This window comes from Mytilus edulis, chromosome 12, assembly GCF_963676685.1.
Source record: "Mytilus edulis chromosome 12, xbMytEdul2.2, whole genome shotgun sequence".
Classification (NCBI taxonomy): domain Eukaryota; kingdom Metazoa; phylum Mollusca; class Bivalvia; order Mytilida; family Mytilidae; genus Mytilus; species Mytilus edulis.
In genome coordinates, this window is record NC_092355.1 from 38815421 (window position 1) to 38838577 (window position 23157).

Sequence of the window (23157 nt, forward strand, 5' to 3'; positions counted from 1 at the left end):
GTTGTGCACTGTTGTTTGCCTTCTATCATTTTTTGTCTTTAAATTGACAACGCGCCTTACAAAGTAGTTTCCGACTCATCAGTTTGGATATCCCCTCGGTATGTTTCGCCTCGGCTAATTCTTAATACATACAAAAAAGACAACTGAAATGTTGACTTTCTAGAAACACGTAAATCGACCGAAAATTGCACTCACTGGAATTTCGGTAGTCCTGTGGTCTAGGTGGGTTTTGGTCATAGAAAATGGTATATTCAGAATTGAGCGTAGAGGGCGTATGCCCCCTTTTTGATCAACGAAAACATAAAAAAAACCTCTGGTTTCGCTTGCTATAGCTTTGAGGGCGTACGCCTCAACATTATTTGATCGCCAAACAAAAATATCTTGGTTCTCGCGATTTTATGCTTTATAGTTTAAAAATCCTCGTATTCTTACCTAAGTTACAGGATAAATCAGTATAATACACAAAATATTCAATGTGCACAAACCTTATAAAAAAGAATTAGCGTTCAACTCTTCTTTTTCTTCTTCTTTAGAGTAAAAAAAACAAGAGTCATTGTCGACTTTAATTTCTGTTGGTCCCACTCCTGCCTTTTGCCGTCTAAACATTATGTTGGTCAAACAATTAAAACCGTATACATGGGATTCCTGTCTAGTAACAGGTTCGGCTCCAAGATTAACCCACACTCCTCCCTTGTGGCTGGAGCAACTCTCCTGGCTGGAAGCAGATTCAAGTCTCTGACTTTTCTTAGAAAGAAGACGTTTATGAATATCTTCTTGTTTGATCTTTCATAGAAAAGACGGTGTTGGCTTTTCGTTCTGCATGACATTAAATGCCTTATGTATATATATTACTGTAAATTGAGATAGCTATAAACTGTCTTGGCGTTGTATAGCATACACGGTCTACCATTGAGTCTTATCTGTTCCAGACTTTGTCAACCTCGTGTTGTTAATATCATGATCACGTATCTGACTGTATATTTACTGGTTGCTCAACACTTGATCAATCGTATATAAAAAAAGATTTTGTTATATATTCTGTTCAACATTGGAGAACGATATTTAGATTGTTGCGATATTATATAAAATAAGGAAATGTGGTTTGATTTTTAAATTAAAAAACATCCACCAAAGATTAAATGAAGGGGATGTAAGTCAATTATAGGCAAACATATGGCCTTCAGTAATGAAAAAACTCATATTGTATAGCCTGCTATAAACAGGTTCGACATAAAATTGTGAAACAATGCAATGCCCGATTTTCGTTATTGTGTTTTTTAATCTCAATACATATTTTTTTCTCTATTGTTGAAATTCGTTATCAGTTTTTCCATCAAGTTGCCATGAAGTATAACAATATATAACAATCGTTTAAATAATGATCGGCATTGAAAGTTCAATTAAACAAATTTAATTAAAAATGCACATGCATTTAGGATTTTTTAAATTTCACCGAGATAAATCTTTCCTGGCACCATAATTTCATTTAAAAACACAAATGTTTATTTTATTCATTTGTCAAATGACTTTGCAGCGTTCAAATTATCATCGAAGTATAGAATACATTTCCATTGTCTTATAACAAAAACAAATAATTAAATAAATACATTTGTAACAACTGGCTTTGAAATTTTGCATTTAACATTATTATTCGTCACTTTGTTTAATAACATGGCCTTTCAACTATAGTTATAATTATTATATAATTGTTGATTGTTCAAACATATTGAATTTGTGAAAAACATGTACAAAATTGATTAAAGTGTCAATAAATTGTTTAAAGCTCTTTAGCGTCGTTAGCGACGGGGAACCAGTCACATATAAAGGGGACCAGGTTCACAGTTATTGTGAAATATTATATATGTGATATCATTAAAGTTTACATAGGAAAACACAATGAGTTCAAAAACAACAAAATCAACCAAAACCAAACAGGTAAGGCAAAAATTACATAAATAAAGATAAGATATAAAATAATAAGGACACATGAAACGTAAACTGTTTTTACTTTTATTTCCGTTTGACTTGAAATAAATTTAGAGCCAGGAAAAGTTAAAGATAGTTATGGCAGAGCGTAAACAGCCAATCAATTGTTTATATTGTGACATATTATACTTAATACCGAGTTGTAGGCATCAAAAATGAAATTGCATTTTGAAAAAATGGATAAATATAAAAAAAAAAATGATAATGAAAATAGGAATAAGTAAAAGAATATTTCATATAAATTATTTTAAGGCACGATTTATTTTTGAAAACCCAACATACATGTATATGTTTATGCTTAGTTCGTCAATAGATAGGAATTCAAAAGGAAGTCTTGTAACATTTTTTTGCTTATTACATTTAACTTGCTACCAAGTAGTTATAACAATAAAAGACTTACACGAAAATATTGGTTTACATAGAAAAATCTAATCTAAAAATGTGTTTTTCTTCATTTGGTCTGTAAAATGATTTATATACTCTCAGAGATCCTTCAATACACTACATGTATTTGCTGAAAAAAAAACCCCAAAATCATTGAATATGTGGAGTAACCTCCTGGAATGTCGCTGGCTTGTATGTTGCTCAATCTTAATGTGTTTTGTGAAGTGTTTGCATTTCCCACTTCTTCGACTTGATAGCCGCTGGTTGTTTTCTCTCCGTTTTTTTTTACATGCACCGCGCTGCATTCGGAAATTCCCAACATTTATTTAAACAAAATAGAATACATAAGACAATCACCGTCCAAATTTTGGATCAAAATTTTATGACGAGGTCCATCATTTTATTTTGATATTTAAAACTAAATTGGTATTTAAATCTCAAAGAACAATATTTGTTTTATACACTATAACCGTATCATTTCGATAAATTGATTTAAATCAAGAACCCATTATCTGTATAATACTATGGGTCTTTCTTAATAGATATTTGATTTTTGGATTACTGTAAATGGAAAGGCTAGATGGATCCGAAAATACCTTTATTTTCTTTTATCCACGTACATTTATTTTCTCTACCAATTTCATGGGAAACCTTCGAACAATATATGTGCTTCTTCACTGAAATACTGGAAAAATAATTTTCAACAAATAATTAATGGACGAAGTAACATGTTCTTGGAAAATGCCTTCATTGTTTAAAACTTTATGTTAATTATCTTTTCTGATGGGGTATATTCTACTAATTTCTGTGCTCCTTCACAGACAGGACGGACAACTAAAATTTGAAAATTAATTGATGACTAAAATAAACGAAATGTTTGTTTTGATATATGAGGCTCCCGCAGGGTCAAAAGCGACCTGCGACCTCTGGGCTTTTTAGAGGCGACTTCCGACCTGAGGGCCTTCTAAAAACGACCTGCGACCTGTAAAATTTGGAAAAAACGACCTCTGACCGACTTCCGTCCTCTGTGTTGGGAATAACGACCTGCGACCTGTACATTTACCTTGATAACGACCTCTCGACGAATTTAAAAGCGACCTTGCGACCTGAGGGGGGTACCCTGTGGGAGCCTCTTATATTTAACTGTTAAAGTGTGCAAACAAACAGATTTTTTTTATATCTATGAATATAAAATATATTATTTAAGTCATATTTCATGTTTAAGTGTTTTAGAAAGGTTTTATACAAATGGCACAAAACACTTCAAAATACTTAAATCTAATAACCCTATTCTGAATTACACGAGAGGGTAGACTATTATTTTCAACCATGAACTTCAAATAATTGATGATTTAAAAACCAATTGAATTAAGATATTTCTAAATTCTTTTACAGAAATTTTATGATATTAAACACACAATGATACATGTATCGCTAATTTATTATGCAACTGTGTTTTACACGCTGTAACAATGCATTGAGAATATACAATTTGGTTTTATACAATGGCTAGTCTTATAAAGGCTCATTTCGATACCCTTTGTAGCTAACTAATTAAGGTATGGGCTTTGCCAATTTATGAAAGCCGTACGGTTACTTATACTTGTTAATTTCTGTGTCATCAGGTATCTTGTGAAGAGTTGTCTCATTGGAAATAATACATGTGGTGGCCAGTTAATATAAAAAAAGAAGATGTGGTATGATTGCCAATGAGACAACTGTCCACAAAAGGCCAATCGCGTTTTCGACTTTCATATTCTATAGGTGAAAAGGCGAAATCGCGAATATCTTTTATTTATTATTTCATGTGTATGTACCCATGAAAAGCATACAGGTTCTTGGAATTTTACGTCATCTGATACAAACATTCATTAGTGTTGCATGATTCTGAATTAACTCAAATCATTTTTTTTAAAACAATTGTAAAGGTTGTCGTATAAATAAAACAATCATGCAAAGTCACAAAACATAAATTGCATTTGTTCTCAGGTCAATTAGAATATAAATGCTTGGCAAATCCCCCATTTCTTTTTGTTTATCATTCTATATTATTTTAGTCAATATATCAGTGTTATATTACACAATACAAAACGCACGTTAAAATTAAAACTTTTCGTAAAAATAGAGCGTAGAGTACTTTTATCGTCGTAATATTTCATCATCTTACGCAACTTTACAGATGCAAATTTGAATTCCTATCAGAAATAAACTTGCTTCTACATTGGCTTGAGGCATAGCGTGGGGCTGACATATCACAAGACACGTTTTATCCCGTGTTTTTTTTAAATCTTGATTCATTTATATATTTCGGGGTTTAGTGTGACGTCTACATAGTTTCGCTGATCTAGAACACATTTTTAGGGTCAGCTAAAGCCCGCAAACTGATGCAGGATTTTTTTCGGTGTGTTAAAGATAAATTGGTGGCCTTGGACTGCTTTATGCTATGTGTTAGGGTTGTTGACTTTTAAACACATTCCCTGTTTCCATACTCAGTTTTGGTGAAATATGCAACGGTAGGCCATGTATATTTGTCTTCACCTGATTCATTAAATTAAGACTTTCAATCTTCCAGATACAAAATATAGGTTGCAATTGCCTCAACAGGTCATAATTTAATTTAAAATTAGAAGTTGTGGAAGAATAACCAATAAGACAACTATCCTCCAAAGACTAGATGTTAGCAAGTACCTTACAGCATCAACAATTAGCAAACCTCATATCGTTTGCAGCGTAAGTTATAATATAAGGCCCTGAAATGAGAAAATTAATGTAAAAACAATTTAAACGAATACACTTACGGCCTGACATTGAATAACAGACTCCCTACTTGGGACAGGCACACATAGAATGTGGCAAGGTTAAACACAGGGGCGGATGCAGGAATTTTCGAAAGGGGGGGTGCTTACCCAGGGCAAAGGGGGGGGGGGTGCAGGGGGTGCAAAACATATGTCCCGATACAAATGCATTGATCGGCAAAAATAAAGGGGGGGTGCGCACCCCCGGAACCCCCCCCCCCCCCCCCTGGATCCTCCACTGAAACATGTATGCGGGATCGCTTACCCTCTTCTTATGTAACACAACACATGGTTATTTGGAATAGCATTTATTAAAGCCGGTCTGGACCAGTGTCCATAACGGACGGTCTCAGCCGATCTAATCATACAATAAAATACACAAGTATATATACAGAAAAGAACGGTGTCAATGTTTCTATTAATTTGACCATTATAGTCTTAAATCAAAAGATACAGGGATGAATATCTATTAAGTTGTCTCTAATTGACATGTTTTGACATGCTTTGACCAACCTGGAGATTGATGGTCAAAGAATGCACGTATGTCCATTGTTTTAACTAATTGCTACATGTCCCTACTTGGTCTGAATGTAAACATGTTATATATATATATATAACCTAGAGGTCAATTGAACAACCTTTTACAAGGTCATGTTTTTCTTAATAGATATTCCCCTGAATTTTATTTAATTTAATAAACATTTTTGAGAATATATAATCCTAAATATAAATATAAATATATATAATATATATTTATATATACATTTTAAGCCATCATATTGTCACATTCCTCCCTTTCTTAAGAAATATAATTTTATATTTTAGTTAAAATCGGTGACAATATGAATGCTCGCAATTTCCCTAAAAACAACAAAAAGTATTCATAAACAAAATCATTTCAAAAGTTCAACAACATCTAAATGTTCAGCAATGTATAGTTCATACAATTCTTGTGTGAATAACTAAGTTCGTAACATCAAATATCGGAACTTCTTATTTCCAGAAAAAGGCGCAACCATTAACTGCGGACCGTCTTCATAACCCCGACTCCAGTGAACTGCTCCTCTGATCGTCGTTGTCAACTCCAACAATCCCTTTGTTTATCTGCAACGCCAATTCCCATCATTTAGAAGTACTGCAATTACTCCGACCTGCATGTGATCCACCATCCATCGTCGAAAATCCAACTTGCATGTGATCCACCATTCATCGTCGAAGATCCAACTTGCATGTGATCCACCATCCATCGGCGAAAATCCAACCTGCATGTGATCCACCATCCATCGGCGAAAATCCAACCTGCATATGATCCACCATTCATCGTCGAAGATCCAACTTGCATGTGATCCACCATCCATCGGCGAAAATCCAACCAGCATGTGATCCACCATCCATCGGCGAAAATCCAACCTGCATGTGATCCACCATCCATCGGCGAAAATCCAACCTGCATATGATCCACCATCTGTCGTTGATTTACTCCTAACTGACCTAGCTTACCTACTCTGTTAATTCAGAGTCCCTGACTAGGTTGCTCAGTTATCACCGGCTGAAACATTACAGGCAAATCTACCTGTGATGCTGTAGAACAATTCCCTCTACCAATATAAGTTATGTGATCGTATAGTTTTATGTACATCTAATCGTCTGCGTTGTGTCCAATGATCAAAGCCAATATCCAATACTGGATAATGGTTCTTAGTGGCTGGTTCTTGTAATGGTGCAGAAGCTATTTTAACATCTCTGGAGGCAGTACCATCGCCCTCAACATTAGTTGACACCATTTGATCGCCACCAAGGTATCGTGTGACTATTTGAATCTCTCTTTTACTAAATTCTCTTGGCTAAACACCTTTTATTAAACTTAAGAATAGATTAATAACAAAATACCTATAAATATAGCAACAAAATGAATTAAAGCATTTACTAAATTCGACAGTTCAAAGTCATACTCAATTCTAACGCATTAAATTTAAAAAAATAAATTATCGATATGTTATCTATTAAAAATAAGAACAAAAAAAATTAAACCCAAATAAAAAATAAACTGATATAATAAACTTGTCTCTAGTATTAGGATTGAAAAATTATTTAAATAAGGTTTGACATTCAACCAACACTTTCCTTCCTTTTTCATAAACAAAGCTGTGATTCAGAGATTACTGATATTTATAGGATTTCTAAACAATCAACAATTTTTCAGCGATCAATCTGAAGCGAGAATAAGAATGATTAATCAAAACAAAATTATTTTATATACACATATATTCATTTAAAAACAATCATCACGAAGCCTACTTTTACGACATGTTAGTCGTTCATTTTATTAAGATAACAAGAAATGTTTGAGAGCAAATTTAACATTAATTTGTCTTTCTTTCAGACTTATGATTTCTTTGGTGTTATAATTTCATCAACATATATATTTTGACTACTTTCTACACTTTATCTATCAGAACTAAAATCATTTGTCATCTCATTTTAACCGGAAGTTAGAGATGACCTTATGACCCTTTATCTCGTTTTTTTCTTGGTTTGCTAATTTGCTTTTAATTCAATCAGCATCACATTAAAATATTTGCGGAAGATGTATCGCGCATTGTTTACAACGATTAATCATATGATACTTATTTCCATATTTTAAATCCTAAATTGTTTTCTTATGAAAACATTTTCATTTTTAACCCTTAGTACAGATTTATGTACTCTATAAATAATCCTATATTTCATCTATCGCTAAATACTGTCAATACTTTTAAAACTTATAAATTAAATCCTACATTTCCCTAAGAGTGGACTTGAACAATTAAATCATTTTTTTTTATCATTCGTGTGCTATCTTCTGAAGATAGGTCTGCCATTCTTTAAAATTACCACAATAACTGTGCGAAAATAAAGGTTTGGATTCTAAATACCATAGAATATTTTGTTTCTCTAAACAAATGTGCTTACGCACTTACCCAACTGCATCAACCATATTTAAACAACTATATGATTATAACATCGCAGAAATACCCTTAAATCCGTCGCCAAAAGTGTTCTTATGAAACTTTCTTATACCAATGTATATAGGCGCGTATATTCTAGAATTACAGATTGTCTCTCCAGAAAACAGCTCAAAATAAGAATCAAAAATGAAATTATTATATTCGAAATCAAAATATCTTAAATGTTTTAATATTATCATTATTCACGCAGTTAAATACTTTAAAATATAACCAACATCTTTAAAATATTTCTATTGTTATTTAATTCTTAAATATTAATATTCAAGTGTTGTTTTTTTCTTATTTAAATATCTATTTTGTCTTTTAAAAAACAGCATATAAAAACTTCTCATTATATCATTACAATATGTACGCAAATCTTATATATTGACTTATACTATCAAATAAATACCTGACAAAGTTGCCAGTCTTTTATATTGACTAAAACAATCAAATACCTATTATAAGTACCTTCACCCTTATGATAATGATTACATAAAAAAAATATCAATACAAAAATTAAACCTTCACCATTGATTCATAAAAAAAATAAATATCTACATTTTCGCTTAGAAAAAACCTTATTTAATAAAACGTGTTTTTTTTTTAATGAACTAATCCACGTCATTATCTTGAACATGAACAATTGTGCTCACATCTGATACACCTATTCCTAATTTGTCTGATTTTGAACCATGAAAGCTTTCAATCGAATTAATGCCTTTTTAAAATACCTTTTGAGTGAAACTTTGAACTTGTGTTTCTAAATTTTGAAAAACAGACCTAAAATTAAATTCTTTATCAGCCATTTTGAGAAATTAAAATAAAGAGTATCAAATAAAAAGTCACTTTACCTTAATATCCTTTGGTCACGGTTAACCAAAAATAACCACATGTAACACAACACATGGTCATTTGGAATAGTAGTTTATTCAAGCCCGTCTGGACCAGTGTCCATAACGGACGGTCTCCTCTATACAGTAAAATACACAAGTATATATACAGAAAAGAACGGTGTCAATGTTTCTATTAATTTGACCATTATAGTCTTAAATCAAAAGATACAGGGATGAATATCTATTAAGTTGTCTCTAATTGACATGTTTTGACATGCTTTGACCAACCTGGAGATTGATGGTCAAAGAATGCACGTATGTCCATTGTTTTAACTAATTGCTACATGTCCCTACTTGGTCTGAATGTAAACATGTTATATATATATATATAACCTAGAGGTCAATTGAACAACCTTTTACAAGGTCATGTTTTTCTTAATAGATATTCCCCTGAATTTTATTTAATTTAATAAACATTTTTGAGAATATATAATCCTAAATATAAATATAAATATATATAATATATATTTATATATACATTTTAAGCCATCATATTGTCACACTTACCTTCCGGGACAATACTGTTATAACAAAACATAAGCTGACTGTTTTAATTGTAACATTCCTATTACTATGTTCTTGCTTTGGATTCCCATCATGCATTTTGATATTTAAGGGGTCAAGGTCATTAAGTGACATGCATGTCTGATTGAGGTCATTTCCGAAACTCTTAGCTATACAAAAGTTTACGACAACAGAATTGTGTGCATGAACTATTTGTCACTGGACGGAAAGCTAACAACAATATTCATCATTCATGCAGTATTTCATCTTTTTTAACCTATATATTAACTCAAAAGTTAAGCTATTTGGATTTTATTTATCTTAATGTAAGTAAGTTTCCTATTTTGAGGACAACAAAGAATAAAACTTAAAAGAATTTAGAAAGGGATAAGAAAACAAACACAATAGAGAAGTATAGAACAATATATTTGATTTGTGAAAAAATTTAAATGTTGTTATTAGCGTATTTATATACGTTTCCTTTCGAGCTAACTTAAAGGGCTATTTAAATTCGATAAGGACAAACCGATTGAGAGACTTGTTTTGTGTCTTATCGGTAGTAATGTAATAAAATGGTTCGACAAAAGGTCATGAATTCACTTTTTTCTTTCATTTGTATTCGGTGTTTCGTTGCTCTTTAGGACCTTTATAATAATAAAAAAGAAAAAGAACCATATTAAAATTTTTATATTGACAATTTGATTAATATAAAAAAAAATCCTTTATGTTCGATTGAAAACATATCCATGTGCAAGGTTGTGTAATTCATTTTGCTTAAGACGCTATTTTTCGAAATTTCAAAAAAGTTTTATAAAACTACATCTTTATATAGATATTCTACGATTCGGCCGGTAGTCATGAACCGGTTAACTTTTAAATTACTTTATTACAACAACAAAAATATTTGCAATAGGCTTTACCGATCAATTAGTAAATCCGCCGATCGGTGACGAACCCGATCTATAATATTTACTATATACTATACATTAAGATTTAAGCTATCAATAATAAGAGAACGGAATTACTATCAATCATTATAATGGTAAGAATTCATTAAGTTGTCGTATTTCTTACATTTATCGAGTTTCAAAATATAGCTTTAAATTGATTTCTATGCCACTAAGACACTAGAAGATTTAAGTATAGTTTCAATGCTGTAAAATTTTGACTATGTATCCAGTCATAGATACCAGGGGCGGATCCAGCATTTAAAAAAAGGGGGGGGGTCCCAACCCAGAGTAAAGGGGGGTTTCAACTATATGCTCCCATTCAAATGCATTGATCGTCCAAAAAAAGGGGGGTCCAAACCCCGACCCCCCCCGGATCCGCCAATGGATACTTGGAACACCGTTACATCGTTTCAAGTAGCAAGAGAGGGCTTTTTCTCAATAACCTGGAAAAACTTTGTTTAAACTCAATGTTGTATTTTTCTTGGGAGGGGGGGGGGGTCTAAATTTTAATGAAAACAATCTATCATTTTCATTTTCAATCTACAACCAGCTATATTTTAAAGAAGTTGTAATCATTGTTATTACCCCCCCCCCTTTTCTGACACACAGCCTCACAAAATAAATGAATAGTCAGTGCATCAGATGTAATTCGTTTACCCCATGTTCAACTGATTATGAGAAATTACAAGCAACCGTTTTTTTTTTATTAATATTTTCATTCATGTAATGTAAATTTTGTCTGCCGAGCGGAAAACGTATCCAGTCGCTGCATGTCATATCATTCTTCTATAAAAACCAAAATAAAGGGGGAGGGAGGCCGGGAGAATTTTACTTTATTTTTCTTTTGGATAGAAAGGTGTTTCTTTTGGTTAGAAAGGTGTATATAGTAAAGATTTTTATCAACGTTATTGAATCAATTTTTAAAGTAAACATGATTGAATGATCGGGATTTAAACACGTTTCGTGACCTTGAAATTTAATGGGACTTAATCCTGTTTTATACATTTTAAGAAAAATAGTTAAAAACATGAAGGATTAAGGAACAGAAATAATATGAGATACACCGCAAACACGAAAAGACAAAAAATATGTATATAATAAATTATCTATAGATAATGCAAAGTTATAAATGAATTAAGGATGGCTTTAATATTTGGTATCAAAGATTCGGAATTTACAAAAATGAACTTTGCACTTAAAGACCTCATATAGCGTACAATTCGGGTCAATAAAAACTCTCATTCTAAAAGTCAAAAGTAATTAAATGTATAAGTTATAGGATTAACCAGATTAATTATTTGATTTAAGGTAAAAATTAAAGGATATGAACAAAAGTAAACTTAAAAAAGTATTTTGGTAGAAAGACCCTGAGTACTTTGTTAGATTGTGCATATGTTATGCCTTGCAGAAAACCAATCATGGACCACACATGCGTACTTGTAAGGGTTCCTACACGTTAGGAGAGAGTAGGATGCTCACTAATCGAGACCATGACGGCGGTGGTTTATATCGACATTGACTACCAATTTGACGTGTCTACGTACATGTACTTATACATTCCAGACATTCAAAAAGAGGCTTATCTTCAGAAATGTTCTAAAGAAGGACCCGCTGACTGCCTAAGAGGGAACCCGCTCCAGTCATGCCTCAGTGATTCTCTATATAATCAACTAAATTTTTCCCACAAAAGGGGAACTTTGCCCCCCCACCCCCCCCTTAAATCCACCTTTGAATTTTTGGGAGCTCTTTATAACTTTGGCTTTATTATCGAATAGGAGATGACCATACATTTATAACCCACTCAACCTTTTATGTATTAATGAAACAAAAATGCAAACTGATTTCCAAGAGAATGATGGAATTGGGAAATTTATAAATCTTATAATCTGCTTCTTCACGGTAATGCATAAAGAACCTGGATACATTGCAGCGAGGTTGTCTCGATATCTCAATTGTATGTGTTCGAATCTCGGTGAGGGTTTAACAGATTTCACATGGTTATGCTGATATTAGTATTATAAAGTTATTACCCTTATGTAACGATAAACAATTAAGCTAATCTGCAATCAATTCCATCTTCATGCCAATACGTACATTATGCACTGTGTTATAACTAGTCTTTTTAGCAATCCTACCATGTATTATTATCAGATTATCATATACTTAGACTAAATAACATATGATTTTTACTGTATGATAATAGCATTAAATTAACGTAATTTCCATATTTTTCCGAAATGGTGCTTAGCGGGCTGATATGAAAAGTTTATCACATGCTTCGATTGTTATCACATGCCTTTCCGTAACGTTATCGCATGGCATTCCGGTGATACTCGGAAAATTTCGGAAAACACGCCTCAATGCTACGTTTTCTGTGTGTACAAAACAATTATTTGGATACTGGAAAGTAGATTATGTAAAATAATAAAAAAAAAAAAAAAAAAAAAAAAAGAAAAAAAAAAAAGAAAACAAACTAACAAACAAATTATTAAATAAATGTATTTCAAAAAGTTTCAAACATAATTTAGAAAGTTACTTTAAAAAGTTGACTTTTCCAAACAATGATCATTATGTATATTTTTGTCGATTCGTCCATATTAAAATGTGTTTCTTCTCTGTTGAGGCATATGATAGAAAAATTTCATTTCAAATGTACTAAATTTGGGGTCCGATGTCCGTGAACTTTTCACTCTTTGAACTTCTATTTGGGAACCACGTAAAAGGATCAATATATGAATCTGTTATTTTTCTCCATTGTTGAAGCATATGATAAAAAGATCATAACATGTCATATTTCATATCGCATGTATTATCAGCCCTCGGTCAATATCAGCCCTCGAGCCAAGGGGCTCTTGGGCTGATATTGAACCTAGGGCTGATAATACATGCGATATGAAAAATGCCATGTAATAATCTGATATTATTACATGACATTTTTCATATCGCATGTATTATCAGCCCTAGGTTCAATATCAGCCCAAGCAAATTCATATATTTATCCTTTTACGTGGTTCCCGAAGTTTAAAGAGTAAAAAAGTTCACGGCCGTCGGACCCCAAATTTGATACATTCAATCTGAAATCTTTCTAGCATATGCCTCAACAGAAAGAGAGAAAGAAAAAAAAAACATATTAATATGGACGAATCGACAAAAAAAAAGTCAACAATATACATAATGATCATTGTTTGGAAAAGTCAACTTTTTAAAGAAACTTTCTAAATTATGTTTCAGAAAAACTTAAACAATGCATTTATTAATTTTTTTGTTTTTTTTTTGTTTTTTTTTTTATCATTTTAAATAATATACTTTCCAGTATTCAAGAAATTGTTTTGTACACTACTTTGTAATGTTTTTCACTGAAAACGTAACATTAAGGTGTATTTTCCGGAATTGGCCGAGTATTACCGGAATGCCATGTGATAACGTTACGGAAAGGCATGTGATAACAATCGAAGCATGTGATAAACTTTTCATATCAGCCCGCTAAGCACCAATTCGAAAAATATGGAATTTACGTCAATTTAATGCTATTATCATACGGTAAAATTTATATGTTATTTAGTCTAAGTATATGATAAAAATATATATCATAAAATTATTTTTGTTCTGTATGGGTTATTAAAATTCTTGCAATAAACAGGCTTATTCCTTTACTTTTAAAATGGAACAAAATTGTTAAAAAGTGCACTTGACTTTTTTCTACCAATCGACCCCGTGACATTTTCTAACATCACTATATTTGAATTTAAAGTATAAGTAAACTTTTCATGTTTAGGCTACATGAAAAGTAAATTTCATTCAAATAACATGATTGAATCAATCTCAAAGTATCAATTTCTTTTTTGACCTTTTGAGTTGAATGTGTAAATATATGCCGTGATAAATTAAAAAGACATTTTCAATTTCGATTTGAAAGCCACTGTTAATAAAGAATTTATAATACGTTATTTTGTGTATTAATTCTCAGGATTTTTCTAAACATTTATGTGTATTTAGGTTACTAGGTTACTAAATGTAAACAATTTAACATTCGGGTCGTCAATCCGTATATACCCGATACAATTTTCTAAGGGAGCTACCATTTTATTTGTTTGCTAGGATGAAATTTGAAAAAATAGGCAGGACAGGAGTTTTGAATAAAAAAAAAGGCAGGATGAGACACTTTGCAATTTAGGTAAAAAAAGTCAGGATAAATTAATAAAAAAAAAGGCAGGACCGAATAGAGTGAAAAATAAAAAGGCAGGACAGAGATTACAACTAAAAAAAAAAGGCAGGACACAATTTTTCATCCTAGCCCCCCCCCCCCCCCCCCCCTAAAAATCAAATGGTAGCTCCCTAATGTCAATATTAAAATATTTTAATAAGATCTGATTAGAAGATATCGCCCATTAGAAGATTTTTTTTTTTATCTCAAATGATTGGTGTCAAAAAGTGCAGTATAATACTTTAACATGTATAGTGCTTAAACTTCCACCCATGTGCATGCATGTACATTATGCATGGTGGCTTTTCTGTAGGTTATTCTAGAGAAAATTTTTTCTCATGTTAAAATCTATAATTGAACTAGCTACCAGTAACTGCTAGAACTCTCAGACCTGTGTTTAGTTGTCTTTTTGTTGGTTTCGGGATGTACATGTACAAGTACCCTGCCACGTCCGGTCTGTTTTTTTTTAAATGTATTTCTGTATCTATTTGATGAGTGTAATAAGTACTTTTCTGCTGATTCTTCTTATGTTTTAACATTGCAACATTGTTAGGGAGGGTCGTCTCATTGAAAATCATACCACATCATAATTTTGTATCGAATAATATTGAATTTGACTTGAGTGGATTTCAACCTCAGTTTTTGTTTAACTAGCATCACTTACACACTTTAAATGTTCACTACGTATGAAAAACTTTGTATTTAAATGCTTATATGTATTTGTTAAAATATATCGAAATTCAATATTTTGGAATTCTATCTGAAGTATAACATAATATAAGGAAACAATTACTTACAAATGGACAGGAAAATAATGTAAAATGCCTACAAAATTGTTCAAACATACATTGATTGATTTTTCTGGGTTTATTCATGGGTGCTTTGGTGAAAATGTAACGAGCCATGCAGATGCATTAAGAAAACAATGAAGTTTAAATTGAAATAGCATGAATTATTGAAAACTGCAAATCAATTTCATGTAGGAAATGATTAAAAACAGTAGGGGAAAATGAACATTCATTGATCTCTCTTTGTCATTATTTCTACCCGGGGGTTAGTATCAAACAGGAAGAAGTTATGCAATATACATTTACCTACCTTTTATACCATAAATACGTATTTACGTGTAGGAAAGGGGGCCAATATACCAATTCTCCTATTTAACATTTTAGAACTCACCCTAGAATTCAAGTAAAAATTTCTTCATAAAACCGGCTATTTCCGCTGACTTTAAATAAAGATTACTTTACTTTTACTTTATTTTACTTTTTTTTAAGAATTCCTCTTGCATATTTGTGAAACAAGCCGTCATCCTTTACGTCGGAAACTGTAAGGAAATTTTTTTGTTCGAAAATCTTACTTTCAAACGGATAGAAATTTTGTATAATGTTGTTTTACATGAACATCCAATTAAGATATTTCAATAGTTATATTAAGCTTCAGCGAATCTTTTTACAAAGACTTTTACGATATAAACTGGTCATTTTGCTAAATGTGTGTGACTTACGAGTATTTTTACTCTTATGATATTTTTAACAACAGCTCAAGCTCTTGAACGTTCATGGGTCAATATTTCAGCTCAAGGTTATTCGTATTTACTTTATAACTTTATAAGTTAAGAATATCTAAATGCTGTTTACATTTGGTAAAAAGCTCACTTGATCTCATGTTTGATTATTTACGCTATGCCGAATCAAAATAAGGTTGCTATTCTATTCTTTAAATTTATCCATGATTGATTGTATTATATACTAAACTTTTTTTTAGTTTTCCGTAATTGATTTCCAGTGCTGCGTTCTTTAATGCTGCAAAAATGAAATAGACTGGAAGGCCTTATTACTAATCCTTCGATTAAAATAAAAGGCTATTTGCTAGATTAAACATTTTGTGTATTCAGCCAAAACTCATTCATTTTAGCGATATCAAAAGTAAAATACAAAAGTAAAATACAAATATTGGATTCATATAATTGCGGGTCTGGATGGGTAAACGTAATTGAGAATCAGTGTCAAATCTAATTTTTTTATTAGATTAATTAAAGAATAGAAGAAAAGGCCCTAAAAATTAATAGAGATGAATGGACTAAAAAATAAAGAATTATCATGGTGAAAAATGACACAAAAATATAAAAATAATACAGAAATGAAGAGGCCAACTCAGACCATCATAATTCTGCAACACAGTTGCCTTTGATATTTTAAAAGTCAATACAGCTAGGTTGATAACTGTTTTGTATCCATAAAATGGTTTGGATAAAATCTAAATGCGTCCATGGATAATAAAACATTACAATGAAATAGTTTCCAAAGGTTAGTCAAAGAAGTTTGTTAATAGAATGCTCAAATAATTGGTAGTGTCTTCCAAATTATGGAAAGCCCGAGTGTGGCATTCGATGAAACATTTGAAAGTAAAAATAGAGCGGGAGATAGGTTTACTTCAATGTTACACTTGAATAGCAAACAAAATGAATAAAGCAAGGACAGACAATTTATGTCTATATATACTAAATGTAAAGAGTTAAGGAACCTCATGTGTCTCGTCAAGTCATTGTGAATATTAGTTATTGTTCAATATATGTCAATAAAAATCATACTTAGAATATTTAAACAACTCATTTAAATTGCAAATAAAGCTTTGTTCTAGTACCGAGAAAGTCAAGATTGGTATTTTTCGCAGTGTTTTTATTTTATAGACTTACAAATGTCCTCAGATAATATGGCATTCAGAATACCTTTCTTTATGGCTATTTATGTAATATGATGTAATAATCCTAATTGCAATTGACAATACTCATCGCTGATCCGATTTATTTAATAGTTGTCGGTTTTTACAGTCAATTGCGTGAAAATCGTTTTTGATATGATATGTTACGGGAATTATGATGTAACAAAGTAATTTGATTGACACGTTTCGTAATGTAAGCTGTTCATACAAAAAAAGCTCATATTTTTGGTTATTGATACTGTTTGTTTAAAGATTATTTACAAATACAATACAGTTTTTTATTACCGCCTCACCTTTTAAAAATAAGTACAAAACGCATTGTTAAAATCAATTAAAATATGAAAAAGCCAATTCATATAGAATAAGGACAGACGAGTATCTACAGAGAAGTAAAAGACTTAAAACTATAAAAGGAAAAGATAACGGTTACGAAACTGGATTATCGTTCTTAATTACAAGTTCAAACCCAACTAATAAATTTAAAATAAATATAAACAAAAATAAAAAGTATGCTGTGACGTGTAAGCGGTTATTCAAAACCAATCTACACGTATGTTAATTAGACGTGTTTTCATTGCTCTGGTCAAGAGCTCGGTTGCATATAATATATTGCACAATCAACTGTCTCTTGCTACACAATAGTTGTTTAATTTTCAACCACGTGAAATTACTTTTTGCAGAGACACAAAAAAAAAAAACCCAACCCAACACAGACATTTGTTTATTTGGGTGCCTATTGCTACATGAGGGTCTGTGTGAAGGGGATGTCTTCATTTCTTCTGTATTCTTACCATTTTTGTAAGCTTCATTTTTTTTAATGTTTTTACATCTATTTTGCCTTTAATTCTCTTTCCCTTACTTTTTATATCTCATTTATACTCTGCTGTTTTTGATTGTATTGTAACTAAAATGTTCTCCGTTATTTATTTTGTTGACCTATTTTACTCTGTTCTTTATTGTTTGCCCCCACAAATGTATTTCTGTTCTCTTTGAACTTATTCTTTATTCTGTAGACCCAGTGGCGGATCCAGTCATTTTAAAAAGGGGGGGTTCCCAACCCTGAGTAAAGGGGGGGTTCCAACTATATGCTCCCATTCAAATGCATTGATCGGTCAAAAAAAGGGGGTTCCAACCCCCGGAACCCCCCCCCCCCCCTGGATCCGCCACTGCTTCTAGGCCTCCTATACATATGTATCTTCTTACTTTGTGTATCTTGTACATCATCTGATGTTATATATTTATAAGATTAAAATAATAACTTGAAAAAACCCCATCTTGTAAATAAAATGTCCATAAAATCATCTGACCACTCAATTTCATTTTCAGGACATGTTTAATTACGTATTATGACAAGTATAAGTAAAAAGGTTTACAATTGCTAATTATAATCAGTATTTGAAGTGTTTGCACTCATTAGTATAAGTATCAAATTTGACACCTTACTTGTCATAATCTTATTTTAAAATTTCAATTTACTTAAGAATTGTGATAATCTTTATTCATATGATATAAGATCGAATTATGATACATGTAATAGTTGATCATAGTTATATACAGTGCTTATGATTTGTTTTGAAGTGTTTGGATTCATTAGAATAATTGTGAATTTTGACACCTTTCTTGTTATGATCCTTTTTTTTTTTTTTATTTCATCTGACATAATAATTGGATAATAGTTATTTATGTTATCTAATTTGAGAATTATTTTGTAAATCATCAGCGAAAGTCCTTACCTTTTATGTCAATCGTAGGACATGCTAAAATTATCCTTAAATGGTCTTAAATTTAATCATCTGAAGTATTCAAAACGTGAAAGAGAAATATGAGTCAACTGGGATTAAAACATTTATATTGACACCACACAATTTTATGTCACCTTCAACAATGAGCACAGTGTATAAATAAACTTCTAAATATTGATATTTTTGCAAATGTTTATTATTTATGGTTGTTTTTTTTTGTTTTTTTAAATTGGCATTTTAAGGGGAGGTAACTCTAAAAAAGTGCATTTTCTGAAGGATTCTGTATGGAATTTTCCTATTTTGTATTTTAGCCGGAAAAAACGTACGGTGACCCTATCTTTTCTTTTGATATTCTCAAAGCAGTGTCTGAAAGCTATCTTTTCCTGAAGTATTTAACAATTCTATCATTTTGTTTAGTTTCTAATCACAAAATGGTGTTTTTTCCTGTATAATCCATACAAAATGTGTCATTTTGTCCCGTCCTGTAGCTTGAGAAAATGCGCGGTGACCTATCATTTTTATTATATTTTTCAACATGTATCAATAGATACAACGTTTTGGCAAAGTATGAACAAATTCTATCATTTTTAATTTAGACTCCCATACCACCTTAAAACATAAAACGTGCGTATTTGTTAAAATTTACATATGGTATTCCTCTTGCTACCTTGTATATTTTGTTTGTAAAAGACAGATTTTATAGTGTAGCTTCTTAATTCGGAAGAATGAACAGAAGCAATTTCCGCTGTTTAAATGTTGTCTTCACTATAAATAATTAAATTACGAGTTTGGTGGCTATGGTGAGCGCATATATCAAATCGAACGTGAAATGAAAGATACCACAATACGTATCTATCAAGTCTGCCTCATATCTATAAGCGCACACCTAGAAATTGACAATGACGATCATTTATACCTCAACTTAATTAAAAACATATCTGATACAGATGACCGCAAATACGTCTAAATTGTCCCATCCTCATTTCCTCGAGTTTGTCACCATATGATTTGTACTTACTTGAACGATACGACGCATGCTACATGTGGAGCAAGATTCGATTACCCTTCCGGAACATCTGATATCACCTCAATTTGTTATGGGGTTCGTATTGCACAGTCTATAGTGTTTTGTAGACTGATGTTTTTTTTGCTCGTTGTTTTTCTTTATTTTGCCACCCGATTATTTTTAACTTCTGTCTTTTATCCTTCATGAGTATGGCAAGGAGAAACCGAAGGACTGTATACATTTTAAACCACAAGTCAAAGGAACACTCACAATAACATAAAAAAAGACGAAAAGACAAATAAAACCTAAGACCAACTCGACTAACAAATTTGGGACAATCAAAATTATTCTTTGAACCTTGTTTAAACATGAAAGTGTATTTTTCGTAGAATTTTAGCACAACATTAAATATATTTTTTTCTCTTTCAGAGTCGGAAAACAACTGATTTAGACAAAGGTATGTTCATTTCTCAGTTTTTCGGTATATAAAAAAAGAAGAAGACGTGGTATGATTGCCAATGAGACAACTCTCCACAAGAGACCAAATGAAACAGAAATTAACAACTATAGGTCACCATACGGCCTTCAACAATGAGCAAAGCCTATACGACCAATTGTGAAGGTCTGGATGGGGTTTACAGAAAAAAGAATTATTGGTGAACAGTACGGAAGAAAGGGAAAAACAATTAAATGAAGAAAAAAAAATTCTAGAGCTTTGTATGGCCATCACAAATTATTTTGTGAATGTTTTTCTATATTGTTTTTTTTTTTTTTATTTCAGAAATTGACGAGCTTTTTAAAGTATTTGATAAAAATGGTGACAAAAGTATAACAGCTTCAGAATTAGGAGCTGCTATGAGATTTTTAAATTTAAATCCAACTAAAAAAGAAATTGCAGACACTATGAAGTTACTTGATGTCAATAGTAAGTTTATAGTTCGCGTGTTAACAAACGCAACAAAAAAGATGACATACAAAAACCATACTACTGTACTTCAATGCAACAAATAAGATTACACACATTAAAACATAACATCTGTGCGTCAACACTGACAATTATATTATAACCAACAAAAAAATACACCTGTGCGTAAACACCAACAAAACATGACACACTAAGGTTCCAAAGATAGTAAACAACAAAAACACAAGTGTAAGTTATAGCAACAACAAAAACATGACACATACAAAATGCAACTGTGCGCAATTACATTATATGTACAGAAAATACAATTATCTGATAAACTATATAAAAAAAAATGACACAAACAAAATTTTCAACTACACGTCTACACCAAAAATTACATGACACACACCATATACAACTGTCCACCAGAGACCAAATGACTATAGTTCATTCATTGCCTTCGATAATGAGTTAAAATCATATTCATAGTCAGTAATACAAGGCTTCAAAATGACAAAGAACAAAAAGTGAAATGAGAAAACTAACGGCTGATTTATATATGACTCTCACATTCATATCCTAGCTAGAATGCCTCTCCAACCACAGTGTTTTTTTTATTTGGGCGCCTCTACTGGGAAGCATAATTTTAAAAAAGGAAAACAGTATATCTCATTAAAAAGACAAAAAAGAATATGAACGATTCAAAGAAATGTTAACATTTTAAACTGAGATATAATTTAACCAACTTCTAAAGTAAAGTTCATATCTAAAAAAAAACACACACTTAGCGGGATAATATATGTATGAGCAGATAACTTACAGAAATTGATTGCAATCTAATTCAATTTTCCTTTGCAGACGATAACAAAATACAAAAGGACGAATTCCGCAAATTTTTGAAAAACTATTTAAAGGAAAACCCGGAAGTCTTGACTCAGGAGGAATCGATAAGAGCAGCATTTAAAGTCTTTGACAGAGACGGGAATGGATATATAGATGGTAAAGAATTAAAAGTAGCCATGACAAAATTAGGAGAAGCCTTAACAGACAAAGAGCTTGGAGAAATGATGCGAGATGCTGATGCTAACGGAGATGGTAAAATAGATTATAACGGTTAGTATTAATTTATATACTTTTGGCAAAAGAAACAAGATGCGGCTGCCAAAGGGGAAAAGGGGGAGGGGGGTTCAATTAAAACACAATCGATAAAAAAAACAAAAAAATATGCCCCCATCCCCAAATAAACCGCATACATGTGAACTCAGGTATTCCTGGTTGACGTGCCATCAGTATAAACTCAAGTATTCCTGGTTGACGTGCCGTCAGTTCCTGTCTCACTATTTTCACCCGTCGTGTTAACCGGTTCGTGTTACCTTTGTTTAAGATTTTTTTTTAAAGATAATATAACTTTATCAGTACACTCTTGGGATTTGATAGTAACTATAGCTAGGATTTTGCAAAAGTATTGGCAATGTTTATTTGTAGCCCACATTATTTAGCAGCATACAATCATATTCGTTTTTTTCAAAAGGAGCAATATTTTCAATGATAAATGTAGATTGTGGCAGTTTGGTCAAAACAGTCAGTAGTTTCCTTATATTAATGTCATTGCAGGTTATACGATATATTTTTCATTTTTTCAGAATTTGTAAAAATTTGGACCGAAACGGAGAAAGCAAAGTAATCGAGCCATTGACGTTCAAAATATGTTCATTTTCGTCCTCATTACCAGAAACAGCATTCAGTCGTTTAATAAAGATGTACACAGTTAAATTCTATCAGTTAAAACACTTGTGTGGATCAAGGCAATGTGTTTTATACCAAATAACTTTTATAGACGGTTTTATAATATTTTGATGGCTGATTCATTTACCATTGCGGACTTTTTGAGTTTAAAAACATAGTTAAAACTTTCGATGCTATTGACACTGATTGATATTATTCTCTTTTACGATGATTCGCTTTTTACCTCATGACATTTTGAACAGATATATCATGTTAAGGAGGGGTATTTGCGAAAAATACCAGTCGAGAGAATGTTAAATTTCACGAGCCGTAAGGCGAGGGAAATT

General features: G+C 31.7%; 1 protein-coding gene across 2 annotated transcripts; it reads left to right on the forward strand.

Moving 5' to 3' along the window:
- Positions 1–1799: 1799 nt before the first annotated feature.
- On the forward strand, positions 1800–23075 carry LOC139498414 (uncharacterized). 2 transcript variants are annotated; one of them, XM_071286793.1, is made up of 5 exons: positions 1800–1935; positions 20608–20635; positions 20960–21103; positions 21944–22198; positions 22729–23075. In XM_071286793.1, the coding sequence occupies exons 1-5, from the start codon at positions 1897–1899 to the stop codon at positions 22767–22769; spliced, it is 507 nt and encodes a 168-aa protein (XP_071142894.1). In that variant the 5' UTR covers positions 1800–1896; the 3' UTR covers positions 22770–23075. The 2 variants fall into 2 exon arrangements, with proteins under 2 accessions (XP_071142894.1, XP_071142896.1); XM_071286795.1 differs by lacking the exon at positions 1800–1935 and adding an exon at positions 10500–10594.
- The last annotated feature ends 82 nt before the right edge of the window (positions 23076–23157 follow it).

Coding starts and splice junctions, on each gene's coding strand:
- LOC139498414 (XM_071286793.1), top strand. CDS start 1,897: ATGAGTTCAAAAACAACAAAATCAACCAAAACCAAACAG. Junction 1,936..20,607: donor AATCAACCAAAACCAAACAG/GTAAGGCAAAAA, acceptor TTTCTCTTTCAG/AGTCGGAAAACAACTGATTT. Junction 22,199..22,728: donor TGGTAAAATAGATTATAACG/GTTAGTATTAAT, acceptor TCATTTTTTCAG/AATTTGTAAAAATTTGGACC.